This window comes from Triticum urartu, chromosome 7A, assembly GCF_056163025.1.
Source record: "Triticum urartu cultivar PI428250 chromosome 7A, HENAU_Tu73, whole genome shotgun sequence".
Lineage (NCBI taxonomy): Eukaryota > Viridiplantae > Streptophyta > Magnoliopsida > Poales > Poaceae > Triticum > Triticum urartu.
The window spans coordinates 153,614,622-153,641,552 of record NC_141879.1 but is presented as its reverse complement, the minus strand read 5'-3'; the positions used below and the strand labels follow the sequence as shown (position 1 = coordinate 153,641,552).

Here is a 26,931-nt window from a genome sequence, read left to right as displayed (position 1 = left end):
AGTGGTAGTTTTCCGTCACGTTTCCGGCAAATGTGGTAGTTTTTGGTTAAATACTCCAGTAACCATTATCCAGCCCCGCCACAAAATGGTGTTATTTGGTACTTTGTTTGTTTCCAAACCAACACATATATTTCTTGCGTGGACTCTCGAGTAATTATGGCTGGTCATGCTTAGATTAGTGAATATAAGCTCACGAATAAGCATAAGCTCAAAACCTGCAATTCTTCATAGTTGGTATGTGTGGACACACCCAAGAATTGCGGTACAAATATATACAATAGGGTGAGCAACCACTTAAGCCACCCACCCAAGGAAAATTGAATACACGAGCCTTCCCAAAAGCAGCTTAATTACATGCTCCAGCTTACCGAGTTTAGCATGTCAGCTAGCCAAGCAAAGATGGCATACATACGCCATGATTGATTTTGAGCGCTCATCGGTCGATCGACCTGCAGCCACGCGATCGATCAAAAGCTAGCTGGCTGTCTAAGCCGTACACTTGGTCCCGTGTGCCATGGAAGGCGGCGGCGCCGACGAGACGTTGAGCGCCATGGACGCGACGGCCTTGGCCCACGCCATGAGCTCCCTCTTCATCCGCTCCTCGTCGCCCCACATCACCGGGTCCACCGGCCGGTCCTTGTCCGCGGCCAGGAGCACCGGCACCTCCACGCCGCCGGCGACCGCGCGTGGCCGGACGGTCTCCGCTCCTGTAGCCATCTCCGCACACCACACCACCTTGTCCGGCCGAGCTCACGGCTTCTGGTCACCGCGTGTGCGCACACGGTTGCTTGGGTGAGGTCGCTGCAAGAGGATGGGAGGAAGGCGATGGAGTAGGGGATGAGTGTGGCACGAGGAGCTGGGTGCTCTGTGCCGGGTTTTATATAGGCGCGACATGGTGGGCGGCGTGTACCGCATGCGCGCGTATAATATTGGGCGTGCACGCGTGCTGATCCCGCGCTCCGTTGGCATGTGACCCTCTGCCTACCGCGTCAGCTAGCTCACCTGCTCGGGTTTGGAGTTCGGTAGGAGATTCGAGCAAAAATGCTTAGACCCACGAACGTGCTACTAAAGCCTAGGGAATGGAACTTGCCATCTCTAATTATTCTCCCCTCTTGAATTTCACTGGGTGGAGTAAAAAGATTTACGTTGATGTAGCATTGCTCAGATTCGAGTCGCTGTCTGCTAGGGGGATCGACGCGTCTAGACAAATTAAAATGTGATGCTTGATTTGTCTGATGGATTTTTTTAGAAGGGGTAAAAAGTGACACAACTTTGCTTAAATTGAAAAATTTGGCTACATTGGGTAATTTTTCTGTGAAGGTTACGTTATTGACGATTCTGAATTTGCACATTTTTTTGATGACCACCATATTATGGAGCGCGCTCCTGCCGGGATCAATATTATGATGATGTATGATGACTCTCCTAAGACTTGTTGTAAGGAGCAACCCGGCGACGGGGAGAGGCTTGTAGGTCATGTACCAAACTTGTATATTTTGGGAGAACCTGACTCAGGCGAGGTGGCACTAACGCCCATAACTAACTGTACCATCGCAGATCGGACAGACGGCTACGCCTCCGGTGCAATGAGTGCAGCGAAATATCTTTGTCCCATTGGAGCCGAGAGCCCTCGATCGACTCCCCTAACTTTGGCCAAACCGTCTCCCGTAACAGTGGCCAAACTCGTACTTACAGCGACGCCGACGAGCAGAAATGGCCGGGGGCGCTCGCAACAATTGCGTCGTGACAGCGCGGCGTGAATGCGTGATGGTGATCGCGCTAGATAATTGCGGTGCAAGTGGCGTTCGCCTCGCGTCACGTCGATAGATGGTCTGCCAGATGAAGGCGAGCGTGCGTGGTGCATGACGCATTGACGCTCCTGCATGCTGACTGGTACGCGAAGAGATTAACTCGTTCAACGTCGTACGTGGCACACAGCCTGCTGGCACGAGATAAAATTTCTTGCTGGTAGAGTGATTTCGCTCGCAAACGCGCCCACCAAAATGGACGGCTTTTCCTGATTTGAAACGTTTTCAGGCTCAATGGTGGTGTGTGGCATCACATCTGCATTTATATCGGATACATTGACAGCTTCATCACATGTATTTGATGAAGAGAGGCAGTTAGGCAGCAGGCAGCTACATGCACCGGAGATGTTTTGAAAGCCATGCATAAATGGAGAAACAACATCAATAATGTGGGTCGGATTTCTTCATCCACTGCCTCGATCTCTGTCGTTGGAGCTACATATCAAATGAGAAAATATCTCCGGACGAGCTTTGTGGGTGGCTAGGGTGGTTCGCCAGACATGCATAAACGGAGGCATATTTTTTTTGTACTATGTTAGCAAGTATTATCTCCATTCCAAAATATGTTAGCAAGTATGAAATACATGGATATTATCTCCATTCAAAAATATGTTGACAGAAGAAAAACATAGATCACCCGCAAAAAAAAAACATAGATGATGTGAATCAATTTTCTTAGTATGAAATACATGAATATTTAATTCAGATAGTAGCTGAAAAATATGTTAGCAAGTACTATCTCCATTCCAAAATAATTGAAATTCTGGGTTTGTCCCAATTCAAACTTGTTTGAATTTGATCAAGTATATACAAATATATTAGCATCTACAACACCAAATTAGTCTCTTGAGACTCTTTATGGAATACATTTTTGTACTGTGTGTATTTGGTGTTGTAGATCTTAGTACATTGTTTTGTAGAGTTGGTCAAACTTAAGCAAGTTTTACATGGTGCAAATATAGAACTTCAATTACTTTGGAATGGATGGATGAAGTACTGCAATAGCATGGCATCAAGAACAAAAGATGGTATATACACCTAAAACATCACTGCATTTGTGTTCTTGAATTTAGAAGAACAATGTTGGCTACTCCACTGATCCCATAACGCAATATGATGACGTAGATGCAAATAGCCAATAAATATTTATATCGGACCCATGAACTCAAATCTCATATTATCTCCCGATTGATCTCGTGAGGGTGAGGTTGAGTGGAGATGTCAAGCTACGAGTGCAACAAGGTAATTTCACCCCTTAACTTCTTACCTATGACCGAAAGCCCTGAGCACACGAAAGCCCTATTTCGAGCGGACGGGAATGTTTGGTCTTTGGGTGTATATACACCAAATATGGAAGAAAAAATTCAAAAAAATATGAAAGTAATTTTGAAATAAACTTGGCCTTCCATTGTACTTGTAAAAAAATTCAAAAAATGAGAAAAAAAAACATGTTGACTTCTTTAAAAAAACATAAATTTTGGCCAAAATAGTGTGAATAATGACCTATAATAGCAATAATTTTTTTCCCTGAAGTTAAAGCTGGTTTTTTATTCCTGAAAAACTATATTGTTGATAAAGCAAAAAAGATGCTTCTGAAGTGCAAGTTAATATAATATTTTAATTTGATTTTATGACATAATTAATTTGTACTTTCGATCTATAAATATTTTTATTAGCTCACAAATCTTCAAAATAGTCTTCGTAGTTTTTCCTAGAATTAGAAGAGGTCGTTTGCTTTTTTTTTTGACTAAATGTCAGCCGCCGCCCAACCCTATTATTTCTTTATTTCCCCTCTCTTATCCCGACTGGCCCTTTCTCCGCCTAACTACCTCGTAGACAAAGCAAACCAGTCGACCGAATAGTGGGAACTATATCTCGTTTATAGCGAGATACAATGTCCCATTGCCTGAATATTTTTCTTCCTCGCGTCGGTATTGGGTCGGCCCGTTTCTTTTTCTCCCGTTCGTTGGTGGCTTGCTCAAGTTTCGATTGAAGACAATCGTTAGATGTAGTTTTTCATTGGTTTTCTACAACCTTTTTCTTTTTTTTCTTTTCTTTGTTCTTTGTTTTTCATCAGTGTTTTTTAATATTTCTAGTTTCCTTTCTTTCTTTGTAAGTTTCACCATTTTCACTCTTTTACGTTGGTTTTCTTCTTTTTTTATTCTCTGATTTTTTTTTCTTTCTTAGTTTCCAGTTGTTGTTTTTCCTTTTTTGTTTATTTATTTATTTTCTTGCTTTATCTGATTTTGGGTCTCTTTTCCTTTTTTTCACTGGTCTTTCTCTGGTTTTCTGGTTTTCTTTTTAATTTTATTTTTCTCTACAATTTTCATTGTTTCTTTCTTTGGGTTTCTTAGTTTATTTTTTCTCCTTTTCAACACGTGTAAATATTTTGATTACACGTTGTACACTTTTCGTATACATCAAGAACATTTTCTAAATACTCTCTCTGTAAACTAACAGCATCTCCAGCCGCGTTTCAGGAAGGCTTCCCTAGGCGATTTTCTCGTGCCGGCACCGAAAAAATGACCCAGTCGCGCCCCAGGAGCCCGATTTTCGTCAGCCTGGGTCGAAAACAGCGCCGGCGGACACAGGCCAAACCCGGCGCGCTGGGGGGCGCCCGGGGGCACCGGGGCGAGCTGTTTTGGCACGAAAAAGCCGCGGGCCAGCCGCGTCAGCGACACGGGCCTCGTCTTCCCCCAACGGCCACTGTTCCCGCGAGGAATGAATGGCAAGGCTGCCGCCGGTCAGCCTTGCTATTGATTTCTCACGGGCGGCGCGCCACGAGACGGCGCGCCGACGCCTCCCCTCCCTCGCACGCGTTCACACGGGCGCGGCGCGACTATATAGCCGGCGGCCTCACTTGCCTGTGCCCACACCAGACCCGCCCCTCGCCGCCGCCCAGCCCCTCCCTCTACCTCTCCCGAGCGCCGCTGCCCAGCCCCTCCCTCTCCCTCTCTACCTCTCCCGGGCCCATCGCCATGGCAGAGCGTTTCCCCGGAGACGAGGCGGCGGCCAACGGCTTCGGCCGCCGTTCGCTGCGCGAACAGGAGTCCTGGCTCCTGTTCCAGGCGAACATCTCAGCGCCGCCGGACATGCGCGCCGGGCCGACGGGGTGGAGGCTCAGCGACGGGGGAGTGCCCGTTCCCCCGTTGTCCGACGCCGTGGCCAAGCTAAATTACTTCGCCGAGGAGGTCGAGGTCGTCCGCGCCTCCCTCACCAACGCCCAGCTCTCCCTCCCCCAGTACGCCGCCGACAACCACGCGGATTGGGCGGCGTACTTCGAGCGCCGCCAGTGGCAGCGGTTGGCGTCCATTAACGACGCGCCGGTGGTCGGCTGCCAGAAGAACAGCGAGGGGCGTCACCTGTGGTGGGGCGTCCCCGGCCGCACACTCGAGGGCGTGCTGACGCACCTCGAGGGCGGCAACAACCCGCCGTTGGCGTACCCGGCGAGGGCGGCCGCCCCGACGCACCACCGACGCGTCGGGCCATGGGCGCCAAGGAGGTTCGGGTCCTCCTCCTCTTCTTCCTCCTCTCGATCTTCCTCGCACTCCTCCGGTGCCCCGGCCCTGCTCGGCGTCAAGGCCGAGCCCGGCCGGCGCACTCACAGCGCCGGCATCGTCATCAACGAGGGCGGCCAGCGCGCCTCCTCGTCGGCTCCTCCGTGCTTCGTCAAGCCAAAGATGGAGTCGGGGCTCGCGACGGTGAAGAAGGAGCCGACCGCGCCGGTGAAGATGGAGCTCGACGATGACGACGCGACCCTGGAATGGGCGCGTAGGGACTCCATAGCGATGGAGAAGGAGCGCCTGGAGAAGGCGAAGGAGCGCCAGTGCGCCGCCCTGCGCCGCTTCGCGGAGCGCCGACACGGCCGCGACGAAGGCGGGGTCGTCGTCATCTGCGACAGCAACGACGATGACGCGCCACCGCCACCTGCCCGCGTTAGCGACGCCGGTCAGGGGTCCACCAGGGACGGCCGCGTCAAGGAGGAGAAGTCTGACGACGGCGGCGACGATGGCAGCGACGACGGCGACTACTCGGCGCTCAGCCAGTTTCTCTTTTAGTTTATCAGTTATCTATTTTTCTATGTAATGAAAATCGATGAACATGTCTAATATATGCCCAAGTTTGCCGAAATTTATCGTGTTTCGCCAAACTTCGCCGAACTGTGCCGAACTTTGCTAAACAAAATTTATTTTCAAACGCGCCTGGTGATGAGGACATCTCTTCTATTGTTACACCCGCCGCAACTCCTACATCAGTTATTCCACTTGGTCCTATTACTAGAGCGCGGGCGAGACAAATTAATGGCCAGGTACTATCGCTTCTTCGTACATATGATTTAACTAATAAGAATATAATATTACACTCATGTTTGGATTTGCTTGTACTTGAGAATAAAGGAAAGATTAAAGATGAAGACAATATGGGTTCAGATCAAATGGAGCAACGCTCTTGCATGCATGTCACACGTCCTATCCACCAAGTATGTCACGTACGCATGCATGAAATGCACCAGGACAAGAGACTTGGATTAATGGCCCAACATTACCACGTGGGTGGGCCCTAGAGCTTTCGGCCAGGCCGCCAGGTGCTTGCCGCAAAGTCTACGAAGACCAGCCACGTACGGCCTCGAGCAGTCCGATTTGTGGACAACAGATACCGCCTTCGACCGGAAGCAGCAGTTACTAAATAGCTAGTATAGTTTAGGGTTTAGACTCGGGTTTTATTTTATTGTTTAGCCATCGCTACAATTTCGCATCTACGAGACGTGTAGGACTACTGTCTTGTCAGATCCACAGTGGAACCCCAACTTTTCATCTAGTTCGTGTGCTCAGTTTATTATCCGCAATTTCAATTGCAATTCACCTTTGTTCTTGCCGGTTCTTCGGTTGCTTGCAGGAACTTGAACCTCGTTGTTCAGGTTGATCGTGCCTACGGCAAGGTCAATAACCATCGGAGATTGGTTTAGCGATTGTCGAGGAGTATCGTCGGGTACGGTATAGCCGGATCGTCAAGGTCAAAATCCACCAAATCGATAATTATCCCCACTCTCATCGAAAGATCGGGCCGCCGTCACATCAAGTGGTATCAGTTTTCGAGTTCATCGGTGAGAGATTTACAGTTTTAGTAGATTAGTTTCTTTTGTCCTATAAACCCACGAAAAAGCAAAAAAAAAGTATAGATTAGTTCATCCATTACGCCTACCTTTTTTTAGCCTTTAGCAATTTTTGCATCTAGTACTTGTGTAGTTGAATTTTTGGTTGCATCCATCCTAAAATTAGTGCTGGTTTAGATTAGTTTTGGGAGCAAATCATCTACTAGATCGAACCTTGTTTTTGACCACCATATTTTCTGTCGCAAGTTCAGTTGTAATTTGACCAAAAAAAAGAAATAGATAGCGATCTGTGGTTTCCAATTTCTGTTGACTCGGACGTCTGTATCCCTTTACTACAGTCTATTTTTTATCAGGCGCTGATTCGCATTGCAGATCTCCGCACGTACATCCACGCTTCATCCATACACGCTCGTGCGAGCTGCCAGACACCCAGGCACCTCGTCTCTGTTGCCCCGTGCCGCTTCACCAGAGAAAAACACGCTAGCCGCCAGACACCCCGCGCTGGTTGTCTGACTCCACGCGTGCCACCACAAATCTCTAGTACTACTCCTAGCTACTCACAATGCCCAAACACTTCTAGCTAGCTTGTTGCAAGTTGTTCAGCAATTTTGCATTTTTTTTCTTGAGGTTTACCTTGTGGCCGTGATTTCTGCTAGCAACCGGCCTGAGTAAAAGAAAAAAAAGCGAAGCAAAAAAAAGAAAAAAAATAGACAAAAAAAATAGAAAAGAAGGGTTGCAACATTCAGGCCGGCTAGCACTCTTGGTGCAATCTCTTTTGACGTTCAGAATTGTTCCTCTACTATACACGTGATACTTGCTGGACATTTTCTTTTGTCGCTCTTGATCACCTTGCGTTACGTTTATACCTCACTTATATCTAGCTATTTAGAGCTATTATATTTTTATCGGTTTCCCCTCCCTTGATTCAGTATCTAGGCTTAGATTGTTTTATCTCTTACTAGTCGACTGCCAGCACTAGTTAGGAGTTTGAGCAATTATTCAGCTTGCATTACTTTTTACTTAATTGTGCCACATATTGTGAGTTGAGGAAACCTTCACCAAGCTCCACTTCCTATATCGTATCTTGTTCGGTCCCTTGGTAATCGCTATATCAATCTTTTGATCACTTTTGACATCGCCAACGGCCGACAACCACTGCAGCACGGTAAGAACTGGTAAGAGCTTGGTAATTGCTCGAGAGTTGAGAGACATTTTCCACCGCCTCACTATAGTTACTGTAGGAGCAATATACTTGTGATTTTGTTCTTGTTCCGTCCTAACCATGGCAGGTGACGAAGACAACATGAAAGCCACGGTGGCATGCCTTGAGGAGGATGTGCATGCATACACCGAGCGGTTCACATCGTTCGAGGGCGCACTTGATAAGCGTCTCAAGTCGATCGAGGATAGCAATGAGACGTTCACCCAAACACTTGCATCTATTATGAAACGTCTTGATGCCCAGGATGCCCGTCTAGGTGCCGCCTCCACTTCCGCTTCGCATCTTCCAGCCACCAACACAGGTCTGCAACGAGCTCGTCGGGTACTCCCAGGAGACCCGGGGCACCCTCTTTCATACACCGATGCCGTCGACCAGCCCCGTCCTCGCAACACCAACTCGATAGCCGACGACATCCAAGATGACAACTATGATGGTGATTCTGAGGATCCTGATGCAGTTAATGATAACAATGATCGTGATCATCGTCGACTACGCAATAATCAACAAGGTATGGGACGACACCAGCGTCCTCAGGTACGTGGCCATGACGATTCTTTGGGTAGAATTAAATTTGTCATGCCTCCTTTTGATGGGAAATATGATCCAGATGTTTATCTTGACTGGGAATTACTAGTTGATCAAAAATTTGCTTGCCATGATTTTCCTGATGATAAAAGAGTTAGGGCTGCAACTAGTGAGTTTAGTGATTTTGCTTCTGTTTGGTGGAGAGCACATTGTCGTAAACATCCTAATAATATTCCTGCCACTTGGGAAGCTTTGAAATTAGTAATGCGTCACCGTTTTGTTCCTGGATATTATGAACGTGACTTGCTAAATAAACTACAACGCTTGAACCAAGGATCTAAATCTGTGGAAGACTATTATCAAGAATTGCAAATGGGCATGTTACGCTGTGGTTTAGTTGAGACTGAGGAAGCCGCTATGGCTAGGTTCTTGGGTGGATTGAATAGAGAAATTTATGACATACTTGCTTATAAAGATTATCATTCTATGACCCGTTTATTCCATCTTGCTATACATGTTGAACATGAAGTGCAGGGTCGTTCCAGACTGCGTCCTAATTTTTCTGCAGGTCGTACTTCCACATGGGCGTCGCGCACTCCTGCTGCCCCGTCCACTCGCACCTCTACAACAGCACCTGCAACCTCTCGACTGGGGCCTTCTTCATCAACTTCAGCGTCACACACTTCGGCACCACTGAAAAGTACTACACAAATTCCAACAAAAAGTTCATCGTCATCGTCCGCTTCCTCCAAAAGAACAAAGGATATCCAATGCCACACTTGCAAGGGATTTGGCCATGTCATGAAGGAGTGTCCTAATAAGCGTGTATTGATCATTCGTGAAGACGGCGAGTACGATTCTGCTAGTGATTTTGATGAAGACACATATGCCTTGCTTGCTACACATGAAGACGATGACACAAGACCGGAGCAAGAGGAAGAACATGTGACCGCTGATGACGCCGATAAGTACATGAGTCTTATATCACATCGTGTACTTAGTGCTCAGATTGTCAAAGCAAAGAAGGATCAACGTCACAACCTCTTCCACATCAAAGGAGTCGTCAAGGAGCGTTCCGTTCGCATAATCATTGATGGAGGGAGTTGTAACAATTTAGCAAGCATTGACATGGTGGAGAAGCTCTCCCTACCTTCGCGACAACATCCACAACCATACTACATTCAATGGTTTAATGATGGTGGAAAGGTAAAGGTAACACGCATGGTGAGAGTTCCTTTTTCTTTAGGTTCATACCATGACACTATTGATTGCGATATTGTGCCTATGCAAGCTTGTTCTATGTTACTAGGAAGGCCATGGCAATATGATAAACAATGTTTACATGATGGTAGAACTAATCAGTACACTCTCACACATAAAGGAAAGAAAATCATTCTACACCCTATGTCTCCTGAGCAAATTTTAAAAGATGATCTTGCTAGGGCTAGTAGAAACACAAATATTGAGCGTACTCAATCTGAAAATCAGAAAGTTGTTGATGAGTTAGAACAATTTAATAAGCTGCACAAATCTGATCCTAGCACATCTAAAGAAATTAAATTGAAAGGTGTATCTTTCTTAGCTACACGTGCTGAAATTTTTGAGTTAGATGCTCATACTGATGAATGTTATGCTCTTATTTGCAAAGAAGTTTTGTTTTCATTTGAGGATATGCCTTCTTCTTTGCCTCCTGTTGTCGCTAACCTTTTGCAGGAGTATCATGATGTTTTTCCAAAGGAAGTACCACCAGGGCTGCCACCTATGAGAGGAATTGAACATCAAATTGACTTGATCCCTGGCGCCTCATTACCCAACCGTGCGCCGTACCGGACTAATCCAGAGGAGACTAAGGAGATTCAGCGACAAGTTCACGAACTACTTGAAAAAGGTTACATTCGTGAATCCCTTAGTCCATGTGCTGTACCAATTTTACTTGTTCCTAAAAAAGACGGTACTTCGCATATGTGTGTTGATTGTAGAGCCATCAATAATATTACAATTCGATATCGTCATCCTATTCCTAGATTGGATGACATGCTTGATGAACTCAGTGGCTCAGTTGTGTTTTCTAAAGTGGACTTGCGTAGTGGCTACCATCAAATTCGTATGAAACTAGGTGATGAATGGAAAACTGCTTTCAAAACTAAATTTGGTTTATATGAGTGGTTAGTTATGCCTTTTGGATTGACTAATGCACCTAGTACTTTCATGAGACTAATGAATGAAGTTTTGCGAGCTTTTATTGGACGATTTGTGGTAGTATATTTCGATGATATTTTGATTTATAGCAAGTCACTAGAGGAACACTTAGACCATTTGCGTGCTGTTTTTTCTGCTCTGCGTGCTGCACGTTTATTTGGTAATATCGAGAAGTGCACTTTTTGCACGGATCGAGTCGCTTTTCTTGGCTATGTTGTGACAGCGCAGGGAATTGAAGTTGATAAAGCCAAGGTTGAAGCGATCCAGAGTTGGCCGACCCCTAACTCGGTCACACAGGTACGAAGTTTTCTCGGACTTGCTGGTTTCTACCGGCGGTTCGTGAAAGATTTTAGTACCATCGCAGCGCCGCTCAACGAGCTCACAAAGAAAAATGTGCCATTTGTTTGGAGCGACGCACAAGAGGAAGCCTTCACTATTCTTAAAGATAAGCTTACACACGCCCCTTTGCTGCAATTACCTGATTTTAATAAGATGTTTGAATTAGAATGTGATGCTAGCGGCATTGGTTTAGGTGGTGTTTTATTGCAAGAAGGAAAACCAGTAGCATACTTTAGTGAAAAGCTCAGTGGGCCTAGTCTGAATTATTCAACGTATGATAAAGAACTTTATGCACTAGTTCGGACTTTGGAGACATGGCAACATTATTTATGGCCTAAGGAGTTTGTCATACATTCTGATCATGAATCACTCAAGCATATTAGAAGTCAAAGCAAACTGAATCATAGACATGCAAAATGGGTTGAATTTATTGAATCCTTTCCTTATGTTATTAAACACAAGAAAGGGAAGAAGAATGTTATTGCCGATGCCTTGTCTAGACGCTATACTATGTTATCACAACTTGACTTCAAAATTTTTGGACTTGAAACTATAAAAGAGCAATACGCTAATGATGTTGACTTTAAAGATATATTGCTCAATTGCAGAGAGGGTAGAACTTGGAACAAGTTCGTCATTAATGACGGATTTGTTTTTCGCGCTAACAAGCTATGCATCCCAGATAGCTCTATTCATCTTTTGTTGTTACAGGAGGCGCATGGAGGAGGACTTATGGGACATTTTGGCGTCAAGAAGACAGAAGACATCCTTGCTAGTCATTTCTTCTGGCCAAAAATGAGAAGGGATGTGGAGAGATATGTTGCACGCTGCACGACATGCCAAAAAGCTAAGTCACGATTGAACCCACATGGTTTATATATGCCTCTTCCTGTTCCTAGCACTCCTTGGGAAGATATATCTATGGACTTTGTATTAGAACTGCCTAGAACACGACGGGGGAGAGATAGTATATTTGTTGTTGTCGATAGATTCTCTAAGATGGCACATTTTATACCTTGTCATAAAAGTGACGATGCTACTCACATTGCTGATTTGTTCTTTCGTGAAGTAGTTCATTTACATGGTGTGCCAAATACAATTGTTTCTGATCGTGACACAAAATTCCTTAGCCACTTTTGGAGGGTGTTGTGGACAAAATTGGGGACTAAGCTTTTATTTAGTACTACATGTCATCCTCAAACTGATGGTCAAACTGAAGTGGTTAATCGTACATTGTCTACTATGCTTAGGGCTGTTTTGAAGAAGAACTTAAAAATGTGGGAAGAATGTGTACCACATGTAGAGTTTGCTTATAATCGTTCCGTTCATTCCACCACAAAATTATGCCCTTTTGAGATTGTTTATGGATTTATACCTCATGCACCAATTGATTTATTACCTATTCCATCTTCGGAGAAGGTAAACCTTGATGCTAAAGAACGTGCTGAATTAGTATTAAAAATGCATGAGATGACTAAGAAAAATATTGAACGCATGAATGCCAAATATAAACTTGCTGGTAGTCAGGGAAGGAAAAGTGTTGTTTTTGAACCAGGTGATTTAGTATGGTTGCATTTGCGAAAAGACCGTTTCCCTGATTTACGAAAGTCAAAATTAATGCCTCGTGCAGATGGACCTTTTAAAGTGCTTGAAAAAATTAACGAGAATGCATATAAGCTTGATTTACCTGCAGAATTTCGGGTTAGTCCCACATTTAATGTTGCAGATTTAAAACCTTATTTGGGTGATGACGACGAGGTACCGTCAAGGACGACTTCGATTCAAGAAGGGGGGGATGATGAGGACATCTCTTCTATTGTTACACCCGCCGCAACTCCTACATCAGTTATTCCACTTGGTCCTATTACTAGAGCGCGGGCGAGACAAATTAATGGCCAGGTACTATCGCTTCTTGGTACATATGATTTAACTAATAAGAATATAATATTACACTCATGTTTGGATTTGCTTGTACTTGAGAATAAAGGAAAGATTAAAGATGAAGACAATATGGGTTCAGATCAAATGAAGCAATGCTCTTGCATGCATGTCACACGTCCTATCCACCAAGCATGTCACGTACGCATGCATGAAGTGCACCAGGACAAGAGACTTGGATTAATGGCCCAACATTACCACATGGGTGGGCCCTAGAGCTTTCGGCCAGGCCGCCAGGTGCTTGCTGCAAAGTCTACGAAGACCAGCCACGTACGGCCTCGAGCAGTCCGATTTGTGGACAACAGATACCGCCTTCGACCGGAAGCAACAGTTAATAAATAGCTAGTATAGTTTAGGGTTTAGACTTGGGTTTTATTGTATTGTTTAGCCATCGCTACAATTTCGCATCTACGAGACGTGTAGGACTACCGCCTTGTCAGATCCACAGTGGAACCCCAACTTTTCATCTAGTTCGTGTGCTCAGTTTATTATCCGCAATTTCAGTTGCAATTCACCTTTGTTCTTGCCGGTTCTTCGGTTGCTTGCAGGAACTTGAACCTCGTTGTTCAGGTTGATCGTGCCTACGGCAAGGTCAATAACCATCGGAGATTGGTTTAGCGATTGTCGAGGCGTATCGTCGGGTACGGTATAGCCGGATCGTCAAGGTCAAAATCCACCAAATCGATAATTATCCCCACTCTCATCGAAAGATCGGGCCGCCGTCACATCACCTGGGGGTGGCCCTGGGGCCGGCGGCTGGGGACCAACTCGCCCCTAGGCCCAATTTTTGCGCCGGCTCACCCCCAGGCGGCGATTTTAGGCGCCCCCTGGGGGGCCAACGGCTGGAGATGCTCTAATATAACATCTTTTAGATCAGTAGGGAGTACAAGTTTAACATCTTTCAAATATGAATACATGATTAATATTTATTTAAAATATAGGTTTTTATGTCTATTGTTTTCATATACAATATACTTTTTATATAAATCTAAAAGATACTTTACATAGGTTTACATTTTTCATATATATGATTAGCATTTTTTCACACATATGCTTTGATGTCTACTCTTTGTGTACACATCATACATTTTTCTTATGTAAATATCATTTTTATGCAAGTTAAGGATTTTTTTACTAAAGGTTTAACCTTTTTCAGAAATAAATAATTAAAATTTATTTTCGAATATAAGTTTGGTGTCTATTGTTTACATTCGCATTGTACTATTTCTGAAAAAGATTAAACCTTTAGTAAAATAAATCCTTAACTTGCATAATTTTTTTTAATACAGGTTTAAGATTTCTCATATACATGATTGATCATATTTTTAACATATATTTTCTGATGTCTACTTTCTTCCATACACTAGTAAATTTTTCTTGTACATGTGAAATATTTTTTAATACACGTTTAACATTTTTTTGAATTACAGGAACCGTTTATTGCATTGTATAAACTATTTTTCAACAATTCCATGTACATCTTTTGGGAATGCGTGTACATTTTTTTAATGTCACAAACATTTTTTTGAAACCTATCAACATTTCTAAATTCTCGATTTTAACCTTTTTGAAGTTAAATTCAGTTTTCGAGTATATGTATTTAAAGTAAAAAATATGAAGAAAATAAAGAAAATTTTGGTTGAACAAATAAAATAAAAATAATTAGAAAATTTTAAAACGAACTAACCTGGAGTTGGGCCTGCCCATTACTTGCGGCTGGGAATACTGGGCCATCCCACCAGTGCAACCTTGAAGCCGGCATACCCTAGGTTTCGCTTTAAGCGAGACATAGTCACACTTCGGCCTAACAACTTCGTGCGTCCCAACACCACAACAGAAAAATCTCATCTATTGCAAGTGGGGAGCACTGCTTTTTACCAATTTGTTCTTTATTAATTTCTATGCTTTTCCATTTATTCTGATTTTCGAAACAATTATAAATAGAAACATTTCAAAACATTAAATTAGTAAAAAATATCTTTAATATGAAAAATGATAACGCTATGTAAAAAAATGTTAGCTTAATTCAAAAATGGTGATAGCATACAAAATATGTTTTTCACATTTATCAATAAACTGATAATGGTATATTTTCGAATTATTAAACATATTTCAGATATATATGTGAAAAATGTACAATGTTTATGAAAAAGTAGATACTGAGCATGGATTTGAAGAAATGTGTATCATTCTATTTAAAAATTCTAATCATGGATTAAAGAAATGTTAAACGTGTATAAAAATAATTTTGATCTAGACATTAAAAATATTTATTTTAATTTTAATATGTATTTCAAATGTTTAACATGTATACAAATAATGGTTATAAGTATAAAAATGTGCATAAAATAGAGGGAAAATGATACAAAGAGCACATAAAAAACAATACAGCCATGTTTGATAGCAAAGTATTTTCTAAGTATTTTGAGAATACTACAGTTTTTAAGATTAACATAGTTTTATTTACAATGAGGTGTTTGGTTGCCCTTAAAAACTGTGTTCTTAATACTACAGTATTTACTAAACCATGGTTTTTTCTCTGTATTAAAACTAGTAAGTTTGCACGTGCAACGCACGTTTTTACTAATGCTCGTTTTGAAGATCGAAAATAGTTTCATGCCAATGGGATACATCTATTCCTAACTAAAAACACAACAGTTTTAATTACATAAGTTTGCACGTGCAACATACAATAAAAGCTCAGCAAGAAATTTTCTCCGCTCCTTCTAAATATACATGAACCAAATAAGCTACTAATCTTCTTTTAAATTAGACCAATGCTCCCTTGATCAATTGAAATTTCATAAATTTGGTACATTGAATAACTACTAAAGGAACATAAAAAGACTTATTACCTATCTTTTCTAAATATAAAATGTATATCTTGATCAAAGTCTTCTATGTTGTAATTCAGCTTCATGTGCATATAATTCCTAATGTTAGCAATAATGGACATTAAGATATGGTCAATCCAAACATCAAGAAATGACAAAGTGGAGTAGAGCTAACACAACCAAAAGTGATGATGGCATCTTAATTCGAAATATGAAATTAAAATGTCATGTAAATTTAAATTAGCATAGCTCACACACAGCAAAATTTAAGGTGTCTGTGCAAAATATTTGGATGGCAACAAATGTAACACAAAATGATAGATTCCGCAAAATCCGCTCCCTGTAGCTTCGTTGAGGATGGGGACGGCGAGGATTCACGTATTAGATGTTGGATCCGTGCTCGGGTGGCTGGACCATTGCTGGGGTGGCCGGACCATTGCCGGAGGGGCGAGCGGGATAGGGGAACCTGTACATGTTTCTATACATTCAGTTCAGTCTGGTTGTAGCAAGTGCAGTTCATTCTGTTCAGAGTTAAACATGGAAGGCATGTGCATTTGGAACAAGACCTTCCTTAGTAACAGTGTTCATCAATTAAAGCATGCGTTTGAAACAAAAACTAAATAAGAAACATCTATCAAATTTAGATCAGTGTATCCACTAAGTCCTAAAATCATGCAAAGCACTATCACCAACAGACGGTAACATTTCATGCAATTCTTCATTCTTCAATCTGTATGTGTGGGCTCGTGGTTGGCCGTACCTGCACATAAGGTAACCTATAATCAATACGCCTCGAGTGCAACTCAGCAAACAAGTGCATGCATCTCGTACATATGCAGACATCGCATAAACAGAGTGCAAGGTCATGATTTGCAAACTGTAGTCGCTAGCTAGCAGGTAGCAGCATGCACGAAGAAGCTAGCTAGCTTGTGCTCCAGTCTTCGGTTTCTATTTTCATAATGGTAACAAAATGCATCAATTTCAGGGTTCAAATTAACACAAATAGCAGAAAATTCAATGGAGACAAACACTCCAATCCATCCTGATATCCCCTAAATATGAACCAACGATCCATCAAACGTAGGTTAATTTAATAGGTATGACGTTACTGTAGATCTATTACCTGCTTGGCCTTGGATTCAACTTGTAAGATCTCCAGCACCTCCCTGTCAGGGTTGACCCCGTACTGCGCTTACACATTCATCTCCATGGACTCCAGCAGAGGGATCAGAGCTTCACTTGCTCACTGAAGAATTCGATGTCTTGATATATACGTGTACCGGTGCTGTTCCAGAGGCCCTTGTGATGGCGTCTGATCCCACCTTGAGGAGGACGCCATGCGCGCCCCATGGAGACCGGAAGGACCTCCGTCGCCACAGCAGCAAGCGGCGCCTGAGCTCTCTTGGCCGGCATCAAGGAGGCGATGCGACGAATGACACCCTCCGGCGTGGCTGCCAGCGGACACGGCCACTCCCGGGGGCAGCTGGTCCTCATACACGGCCACGGCATCTCCCGGCGGGCGGCGCTACATGCTCCAACGGCGCCCTCCGGCGTGAAGCGGCCGCCGACCCGGCAGGACGTCCTAGCGGTGGAGGCGTTTTGCCAAGACTGATCGTATCGAGATCGAGGGGACGTGATTTGAGTGGGATTAGTTTTCGGGGGAGAACGTGCGTGATGCGTGCGTGCATTGAATTAGTGGCTAGTTAGCGGGAGGCAGCGGTTTTGTTTTTTGTGTTTTCCTTTGAAAGAGGCAGTAGAGGATAGCGGCCAGACTAATGGCATGGTGGGTAATTAAAGCATAAAACACGTTTAATACGTTGAAGCAATGTAGACCGTCAGATCACACGATTTGATGAATAAGATGAATGAGTTCTCTACCCTTTCATGCTTTTATAGGGGTAGTAGAAAAGAGCCCCAAACCTCTTTTTAAAAAGCAAAGTAGCCGTAAAAAACGGCATGGCACCCCGTTATCCTCTCCGCCGTGGCTGCTACCATGCCCGAGCGTCCTTTTTGCTAACCTGCAAGCCTTGAGCATGGCCTGTTTATTGGAGTTCAATTTGTGCAAGCTTCGGTTGTTATGCATACGGATGGTAAGGAGTGGCAGCTGGTTAACTAGCTAGAAAAATACGCTTCTCTATGGCCGTGTGCAGGGCCGTTCTTTGGCCAGTCGCTACATACAATGGCTAGCTCCTCTAGAAAAACGGGTGTGTTTGCAGCAGGACAACTAACTTTACAACGCTGTGTCAAGCAACTTCTATGTATTGTTAATACTTTAAAATACTTTGCTATGTCAATACCACAATATTCCATATCTACTGACTAAATTACTGTAGTTTTTTTATAGTTCGGTTTTTGCAATACTTTACTGTCAAACACAGCCTAAAAGGCAATTAAAGGTTGTCGAACCGGAGAAAAAACAATGAAAACCATACAGAAAACACATAGAAAAACAAATAAAAAGGGAAACATGAAGAAAACTGAAAACCAATGAAACAGTTAAAAATCAAAAGAAAAGAAAAAAGAAAACCATTCAAAAGGAAAGAAAAGAGAAAGAAAATAAAAAAACCGTTGAAAACAGGCATAGTTCAACGAATTAACACGCGGACTGAAAAAAAAAAACGAACAAAACTTACGAGCGAGCAAGCGGGCACCTTCTCTGCAACTGAGCAGAAAAAAGCAACAAACTGGGCCGGCTAAGTTGCTACCTGTTCGGAAAATGCTTTAGGCGAGACGAAAGGTCTACTCGCTGCAAGTGAGATATAATCATTGTGCTGCAGGTGGTAATTCCTCCGCGCCTACAGACACTGAACGAGAGCCGGCTCAGTTTCGCTGGTTTTTGCTGAAATTTCTATTTCTGTTTTTTTGTCCGAATTTCTCTGCAAATTTTATGTTGCTCTTTGTGCTCGTTTTCTTCTGGTTATCTTATTTTTGTTTTCGCTGTTTTCCTTTTTCTTGTTTTTCTTCTTCTTTCCTTTTCTTTATTCATTTTCTGTTTTCTTATCATTTTGTTTTCTGTTTAAAAATACACTGACCTTTAAAAAAATGTGCTATCACTTTTTCAAAAGGCACCATGTTCTGTTAAAAATATATTAACAATTTCGGAATTATAGGAACACTTTATTTAAAAAAATAAACATTTTATTAACAAAAATTATATCAACGTTTTTCAAAATGCATCAACACTGTTACTTACACTGACATTTTCGAATAAATGATGACCAATTTTCACCACACAGTCAAAATTTAGTTTGCGCTACAAACATTTTTGAATTATGATGAACATTTTTTTGTACGCAAAAGAAATATTTTGTACGCAACAAATTATTTCAAATATGCGATTCTAATATTTTGAATTCATGGTCATTTTCCAATACACACAGTACATTTTTCAAATAGGAGATGACCATTTTTTTGTACGTGATTAATAAATTTCCAATACATAGTATACATTTTCTAAATACCCTGTGTACATTTTTCAAGTCTGCGGTGATATTCATTGAATATGAGATGAACCTGTGTTTTCAAGTATTCTAATATGTCATGTACAAATTCCATATACACAATATTTTTCAAATATAGGACGGGCAATTTTTGTATACAAGATGAAACATTTATAGATGTGAACCTTATTTTCTTCTGAATACCGATGAACATATGTTTGAATAGTTCATGAAAATTTTCAAATACACAATGTCCTTCTTTAATAGCATATTTTTTATAAATACATGGTGAAAAAATCACATTTATACCATGAACAATTTTTTCAAAATTTTTCTGAATCAGATTCATTTACAAATAAAGATAGAAAAGTAAGGTTTAATACAAGGAGAAAAGAAAAAAAACAAATCTTACTGGTTTTTTTTGGGAACTCAAATCATAGTAATGATTGAAAAGAAATAGAATTAGTGATTGGAGACCATAGCGCGACTCATACAACGTGTTGCACCTCCCTCCCAGCACGCATGCTCGCATGCAACACCCCGGATCCTCAAAATCACTAATTGAGGACTGCCCCTGGCAAGATCACTCTCACCTTTCTAGGTTTTATAGTGAATATTCTCACCTTCTTCCTAGGTTGCGACGAGTGGCGCACTACGTGTGCGCCAGTTGTCGCAACCTGTGAGATTTTCTTTGTTCGAAGATTCGTTTCTTCAAAATATTTTATTTCATAATTCGTGCGTTCAAATCACGAACTGTTTTCATTGTTGGATTTCTCGCGTCGAGATCTTCAAAACTAGATGCCATCTTAATAGGTTTCGATGAACTTTTTTCTCACAGAAAAATTGGAGAGAAAAATCAGGCCGGAAGCATGATGTTTTCCTCACCTTTTCCCCTTTTCGAGATGTATCTCTCGCAGAAGCAAATCGGTGCCTTTCGTGACAGCACAAAAAAGGTAACATTTTTTTTTGCTTTCCGACAGGCATAAATGTGCCTCTCAAGGAAGACAACATGTGCCTTCAGGACAAGCAAATTGTGCCTCTCGCGAAAGAAAAACATGTTTTTCCCTTTTCAAGAGGCAAAACACAGCTATGCCTCTCAAGGAAGGTAACATGTGTCTCCACGAAAAGTACATCTTTGTCTCTCGCGAAAGAAAGAAAAAAAATATTTTTTTTCTTTCTGTGCCTCTCACGGAAGCTAATCTGCGCCTCCACGAGAACCGAATCCGTTCCTCTCACGGAAGAAAACATAGGTTTTTCCCCTTTCTGAGATGCATAGATGTGCCTCTCACAGAACCTAACCTATGCGTACGCGAAGCAAATCCGTGCCTCTCGCAGAAACAAAAGAAAAGTGTTTTTCCGCACAATTGTTTTTCGAATTCTTTCTCTCCCAAACCTAGAAAGAACTGAGCAAAAACCGAAAAGCCACTAAAAACACAGAACCATCTACAATCCAAAATGCGTATAAAAAAAGGAAAAACAAAATCCCGAGGGAGCGTCCAATACACGACATGTGGCGGCTGCAGAAAGCACGCTCTCAGCCAGTGGCGAATCCAGAAAGAAAATGGAGGGTGGGCTCAAAGTTAACAGAGAAAAAAAACGAAACGTCCGTTTGAAGAAAAACAACATCATCTCCTAGTCCATTTGTCCAAATGTGATCAAACTTTCCCAGAATACTACTGGAGGCATGTGGTATTTACTGGATTTTTTCTGGAATGTTTGAAACATATTAAATTTGAACTAAATTCTGAATCTGCTTAGCTAAATAGCCATTATTTTCTAGGCCATTTGTGCAAATGTGCTCAAGCTTTCCAGGAATACTACTGGAAACATGTACTATTTACTGGATTTTTTTGAAAGGTTTTAACAATTGAATTTTAAACTAATATTGGTATTGCGAAGACAATATCTGCCAAACCAGTGCTCAAAAAGACATGAAAATTTTCAAGAGCAATAGTAATAATATGTTTAACCATACTAGAAATGTTAATACAATTCATACACAAGGTATCAAAGTACAAGAGAAGTAACAACAAAAGGACAATGAAATGTTGCTCTTACTAACTAGTACTGTAGTTATAGAACACCTTCACACCAAAATATAGAAATGTATGCGTAAGGCACCTCCTACAAGCCATCTGTTCACATTAGTACACTTATTAGTGATATAACAATAAGTCATGAACGAATAAGTATTGAAACTAGTAACAGTGGCATCAATACCTCTAAGAAATCACATGAAACTCATGTGGCAAATGTCCTTTCCGATCCCTCATTTTCTGGAATTGTATCATGATTTGGTCATCAGGAATGCTTCTAAATATCTCTTTCTCGCAGTAGCACACCATCAAATCATTTAGCCAATCATCTGATAGTTTGTTGCGCAAATCTGTCTTGATTATCTTCATTGCTGAAAATATTCTCTCAACGGATGAAGTGGCCATAGGAAGAATAAGTGTCAACTCAATGAGGCGATATACCAACTGGAAAGATGTGTGTTTCATTGTTTCAACCATCAACCGAGCAAGTGTGGACACATCCCGACATCCATTAAACTCCTCACTTCTCCTAATGTTCATAAGAAATCTTGGGAGGTCTACTCCTAGCATTAACCGATCAGCTTCTGTGAAGTCCTCATCATAAATTTCAGCAAGCCGAATAAGTTTGTCAACGTTAAACTTTGAGAAGTTGTTTGCTGGATTAAGACAAGACATACAATCCAATAACTCGGTGGAAACTTCATTGAATCGGTGATTCATCTCAGTGATAGTTGCATCAATGGCAACATTGAATATGCTAACCTTGTAATAATGAAGTCGAGTCACCTTATTCTTAGTGCGAACAGATTGACCCATAGCTCCAACAAGATCATCCATGTTTGGCACATCAATACCATGTGTTTCACAGAAGTTCTTGGCTTGGCAGAATAAAGACTCCCACCCATTGTCCCTCATGCTCTGCAAGCTTTCTTTCACATCCAAGATCAAACGCATGGCTTCAACAATGTTTTGATTCTTTCTTTGCAAAGCTTGGGATAGATGATTTGTGTTGCTCAACAAGTTTATTAAGAACAACATGATGAACACAAATTCAAAGCATTCCATGTTTTTAAGCAAACCTCTAGCTCCACCTTGACATGTGTGTTCTCGGGCATCAACCACAACAATTCCTAGCACCTCCACCACAGCATTCCACATTGTGAATATACGAAGCAAAGTTTTGAGATGTGAGCCCCAACGAGTATCTCCTGGCCTTGTTATGTTAAATTCTTGATGCAGCCCGGTTCCGGCTGTGATCTTTCCATTCTCCATCAAATCTAACAACTCATCTTGATGTTTGGCAAGTAATGCATCCTTCCTTTTGCAAGATGAACACACTTGAGTAACTATCAATGGAATATAGTTGAAGAAATCAGCAATAGCAGGACTACATTGAGCCACATTGACAACCACCAACTGTAACTGGTGAGCAAAGCAATGAACATAAAATGCATACGGAGCTTCATCTCTAACCAGTTTTTGCAAACCGTTGAATTCCCCTCTCATATTGGAAGCACCATCATAACCCTGACCACGTAGCCTAGAAGTTGACAAACCATGATATTCCAACACATCAACCAAAGCTTTTTTAATTCCAGCAGATGTACAATCTGTGATGTGCTTAATTGCAAGGAATCGCTCTTGAAGCACTCCATGATCATCTAGAAATCTACATGCATCAGGAAATCAGATTAGTAAACATTAGTAGAACAATTTAAAAAAACACTAGAATATGGCATGTGTTACCTGACAATCACCGCCATTTGCTCCTTTATTGAGCAATCTCTAGCTTCATCAATAAGTATTGAGAAATTCTTATCTCCAATGTCATTCTTAATAACTTTGGTTACCTCCATTGCACAAGCTGTAGCAAGGTCCTTCTGGATGTCGGAACAAATCATTTGTGCGTTTCCTGGCCCCTTATCAAATGCCTCCTTCACATCTTCTTTCTTGTCCTTATACCAGTCCAATAACTCTCTGAAATTGCCCTTGTTGATGGAAGTGGAGGATTCGTCATGCCCACGAAAAGCTTCACCTTGTGCTATGAGATACCTTGCACAATCCAATGATGCAGTTAGGCGGATTTTATAAGATATCTCAGACTCCTTGCTGTACACACGGAATTGGGTAGCCACACTTGCTCTCTGATTGTTGAAATCATCACAATCTCCCTTAGCAATGTTGTGGTAACTAGATGGACCACCAACATGCTTCCTGAAATTACTTAGGGCTGTTTTCCAACGAGTGTAACCATCTTTTGTGAAAACATCATTTCCAAATCTAATGGCTTGTGATGGTTTCTTGAAAAGAAAGCAATGGAAGCAAAAAGCGGCCTCCTTTTCCACACTATATTCCAACCAATCATACGTATCAAACCACGCAGGTTGAAAGGATCTCCAAATTCTACCATCCTTTGTCTTTTCAAAATTATGCCCAATAGCTTTGTTTCTCCCTTTCAACAAATAAGCTCGTCTCACATCACTTCTAATTTCAAGAGCATAATCTTCTATTGGTATTCGAAGTCCTGGATCCGAAATAATTTGACTTGGATGAAATTCTGGTATAGGTTGCCTTGGTTGGTTTGTACTCTCATCAATTGTGGTATGATTCATCTCAACATTTGGGGATTCATTTGGGCGTTCAGGAGGAGGGATTGTGCCCACAACAATTAAGGGGAAGGGATTTGCAGTCACATTAGTTGGTTCAAGTTCAGGTTCGACATCGGTAGGGGGAGGAGCAGGCCTTTGGGGAGGGGTAATTGAACTGCTTGCATAAAAACTATGCATACTCATAGTTTTTCTCTTCATTTTTAAATCTGCAAATAAATTGTAATTGACCTAAATCAACTAATAGCGCATGAACTAGCAAACAAACTGTAATTGATATGAGCCAAATTAAAGAAAGGAATGGAATTATGGAACTTGGAAGCAAACTGGGAATTATACCTTAGCCAGTATTGGATGCGCTCAACTTGGAACGGGGCGTGGCAGTGTGCGGCTATGCGAGCTGAATGCTCGCTCTGGCCAGCCGGCGGCTCCACTTCTCTGGCCAACGACGAGTTGGCGGTTGCACTCAGGGTCAGGCCGTCAGGGGCCTTCGATGCCGCGCGAGTCCTGCAGCCTGTCGTCGACGCGCGCACTTTGTGGACTGCCTGGACGAGGTGGCCGTGCCGCCGTCGAGCGCCTGTACGAGGTCGAGTCGGGGGGACCGGGGGGGGGCGGAGGGGCCTGCTGCCTAGGGTTAGGATTGGGGGCGGCGCTTCTCTGCTCTCTGCTGGCTCGAACGAGAACGAGAAACACGTCTGGCTGGGAGCTGGGAGTTGATGGGCTGGGCGCTGGGACTAGTTGGTCCGGGCCGAAACGAAGCATACTAGTAGTGAAAAAAATTGCTTTCTATCGAGGGCAGGCTTCAGCCTGTTGAAGCCTGCCCATTGGATTCGCCACTGCTCTCAGCCCACCACAAGTGATTCTTGGGGCACCCTCAAGAGATAACCCTTGGTTAATGACTCCCCCAAATCCAATTTGGCACTGTATTAGGTAGCCTTGCACACCCTCGACCGAAACAGACTGGCCCATTTAGCATTGTAGCAGTAGTCTTGGTCTTCTCGTGTTTTTTTATCTCACCGGTTTTTTATTCCTATTTTCTTTCTGTCCCTTTTTTGGCTGGTTTTTATTGTGCCTTTTCTCTTTTCTTTTCTTTTTATATTTTTTTCCTTCTAATTTTCACAAATATTTTCCCTTTTCAAATTCGTGAACTTTACCTAGATTCATCAACTTTTTTCTTCAATTTGTTTACTTTATTCCCTCAATGTGTTTTTTTTCAAAATCAATGAATGTTTTTCAAATCTGAAATTTTATAAAAACATTAGTGAATTTTTTCAAAATTTGTGGAGTTTTCCATAATCGATGAACTTTTTTCAAAATCTTTTTTTCAAAAAATGAATTTTTTTAGATGCATGATTATTTTTCTCATTTCTATGATCTTTAAGAAACACTAAAAATCGCGACATTTTATATAAAAAATTCAAATTTATGAATTTATTTTACATTCTTTTTTTTTTTTACAAAAGTCAAACCGATCAACTTGATAACCGTTCATCCGGGCACGAGGGACGGGGAGTGATAGAGTGAGCGAACTGCTGATGCAGATGTGTCGGCCCATGCAGGAGGCGCATGTGAGCGCTGGTTCGGCCACCTGGCGCTCGAAGCGCTGAAAAGGAGCACTCCGCGATTTTGCCGTCACCGTCACAATCCCTGGTTGTACTCATGGTTCTTTCGGCGGCTAGTGCGGTAGCTAGCGCTTCCTATTTAGCACTCCAGGCGCCCGTTGGTATGCATTTTGCAAACTGGCGCACATAGTCCTCCGCGTTGGGCCGGCCTAACTACCCTTTTGTCATTCGGCTTTCTAAAACACAAAAAATGGCGCATACCGAGAGAATCGAACCAACAACCTCTTGTTCCGGAGCAATTTGATAAAATGGCACACTTTTCCTAGTACTTTGATCCAATGGCACATTTTTTTTATTGGATTAAACAACACACTTTTGATTCATAGCTGGATAAAATTACACAAACTGAGTCTTTTCTTCCTTTTTTTAAGTCTGGGCACACAAGTCATAATATTTTGGACTATTTTGCCCTTTCTTCTTGGTCAACTGGTTCGGAGCCAAGCACAGCTATGAATCCTCGCCGCTACTGGTTCGGTGTGCTTCTTCCCCACAACTATGAATCCTCGCCGCTACTCCCCGGCGCCACCACCTCACCGCGCCGCGCCCGTTCCTGTGGAGGACGCTCTGCTGTCCGCCGCACTCCGACCGCTCCCTTGGCGTGTCGGAGAAGAAGGGCGCCGCCGTCCACCACGCTCCGGCCGCTCCCTCACCCATGCAGGAGAAGAAGGGTGCCGCCACTTCAAGTTCCCTGCAGCGCGTCGTAGTCCAGGTCCCTCGCTGGACATGTTCGAGTCCTGACTGTAGCACGTGTTCGTAGCTGCTTGCAGTTGTAGTTGGCTGTAGCTGCTCGCGCTGTAGTGCTAGCTTTAGCAGTCTACCTGATGAAACTCATGCCGCTGGCCTGAATTTAGCTTTTAATTTTGATTGCCCGTTCAGCTGTCTAAAAGCTACAGATGCTTTTTCCTGTGAAGAAATTCAGCTTGTATTGATGCCCGGTCCTGAAGAAATTTAGCTTTAATTTACATGCTTATTGAATCGAATTAGAAGGAGAGAGAGATATATATAATAGAGAGAGAGAGATGAAGGGAGAGACGGGATGGGAGGGAACCTGTGAGTCTCCTCGGGATCGTTCGTCTCTGTTTTGATCATTCCTCTGGGTCATTCGTCTCCTCTGATCTTTTTTGGCATAGTCTCCTTTCCTCTGTTTCAATGGAACCGGTTGACCAGATAGAAGGGCAAATTCGTCCAAAGTATTATGACGTGTGGGCTCAGACTTGGAAAAGGAGGAAAAACTCAGTTTGTGCCATTT

The 26,931-nt window shown here is 42.6% G+C and overlaps 1 protein-coding gene and 1 pseudogene across 1 annotated transcript; one reads left to right on the top strand and one right to left on the bottom strand.

The window, feature by feature from the left end:
* Positions 1-8,203: 8,203 nt before the first annotated feature.
* On the top strand, positions 8,204-13,762 carry LOC147958698 (uncharacterized; annotated as a pseudogene).
* Positions 13,763-21,399: 7,637 nt separating this feature from the next.
* On the bottom strand, positions 21,400-24,330 carry LOC125518548 (uncharacterized). The gene is made up of 3 exons (XM_048683366.2): positions 23,201-24,330; positions 21,639-23,123; positions 21,400-21,553 (listed from the first exon to the last, which is right to left on the bottom strand). The coding sequence occupies exons 1-2, from the start codon at positions 24,259-24,261 to the stop codon at positions 21,641-21,643; spliced, it is 2,544 nt and encodes an 847-aa protein (XP_048539323.2). The 5' UTR covers positions 24,262-24,330; the 3' UTR covers positions 21,400-21,553; positions 21,639-21,640.
* Positions 24,331-26,931: the final 2,601 nt, after the last annotated feature.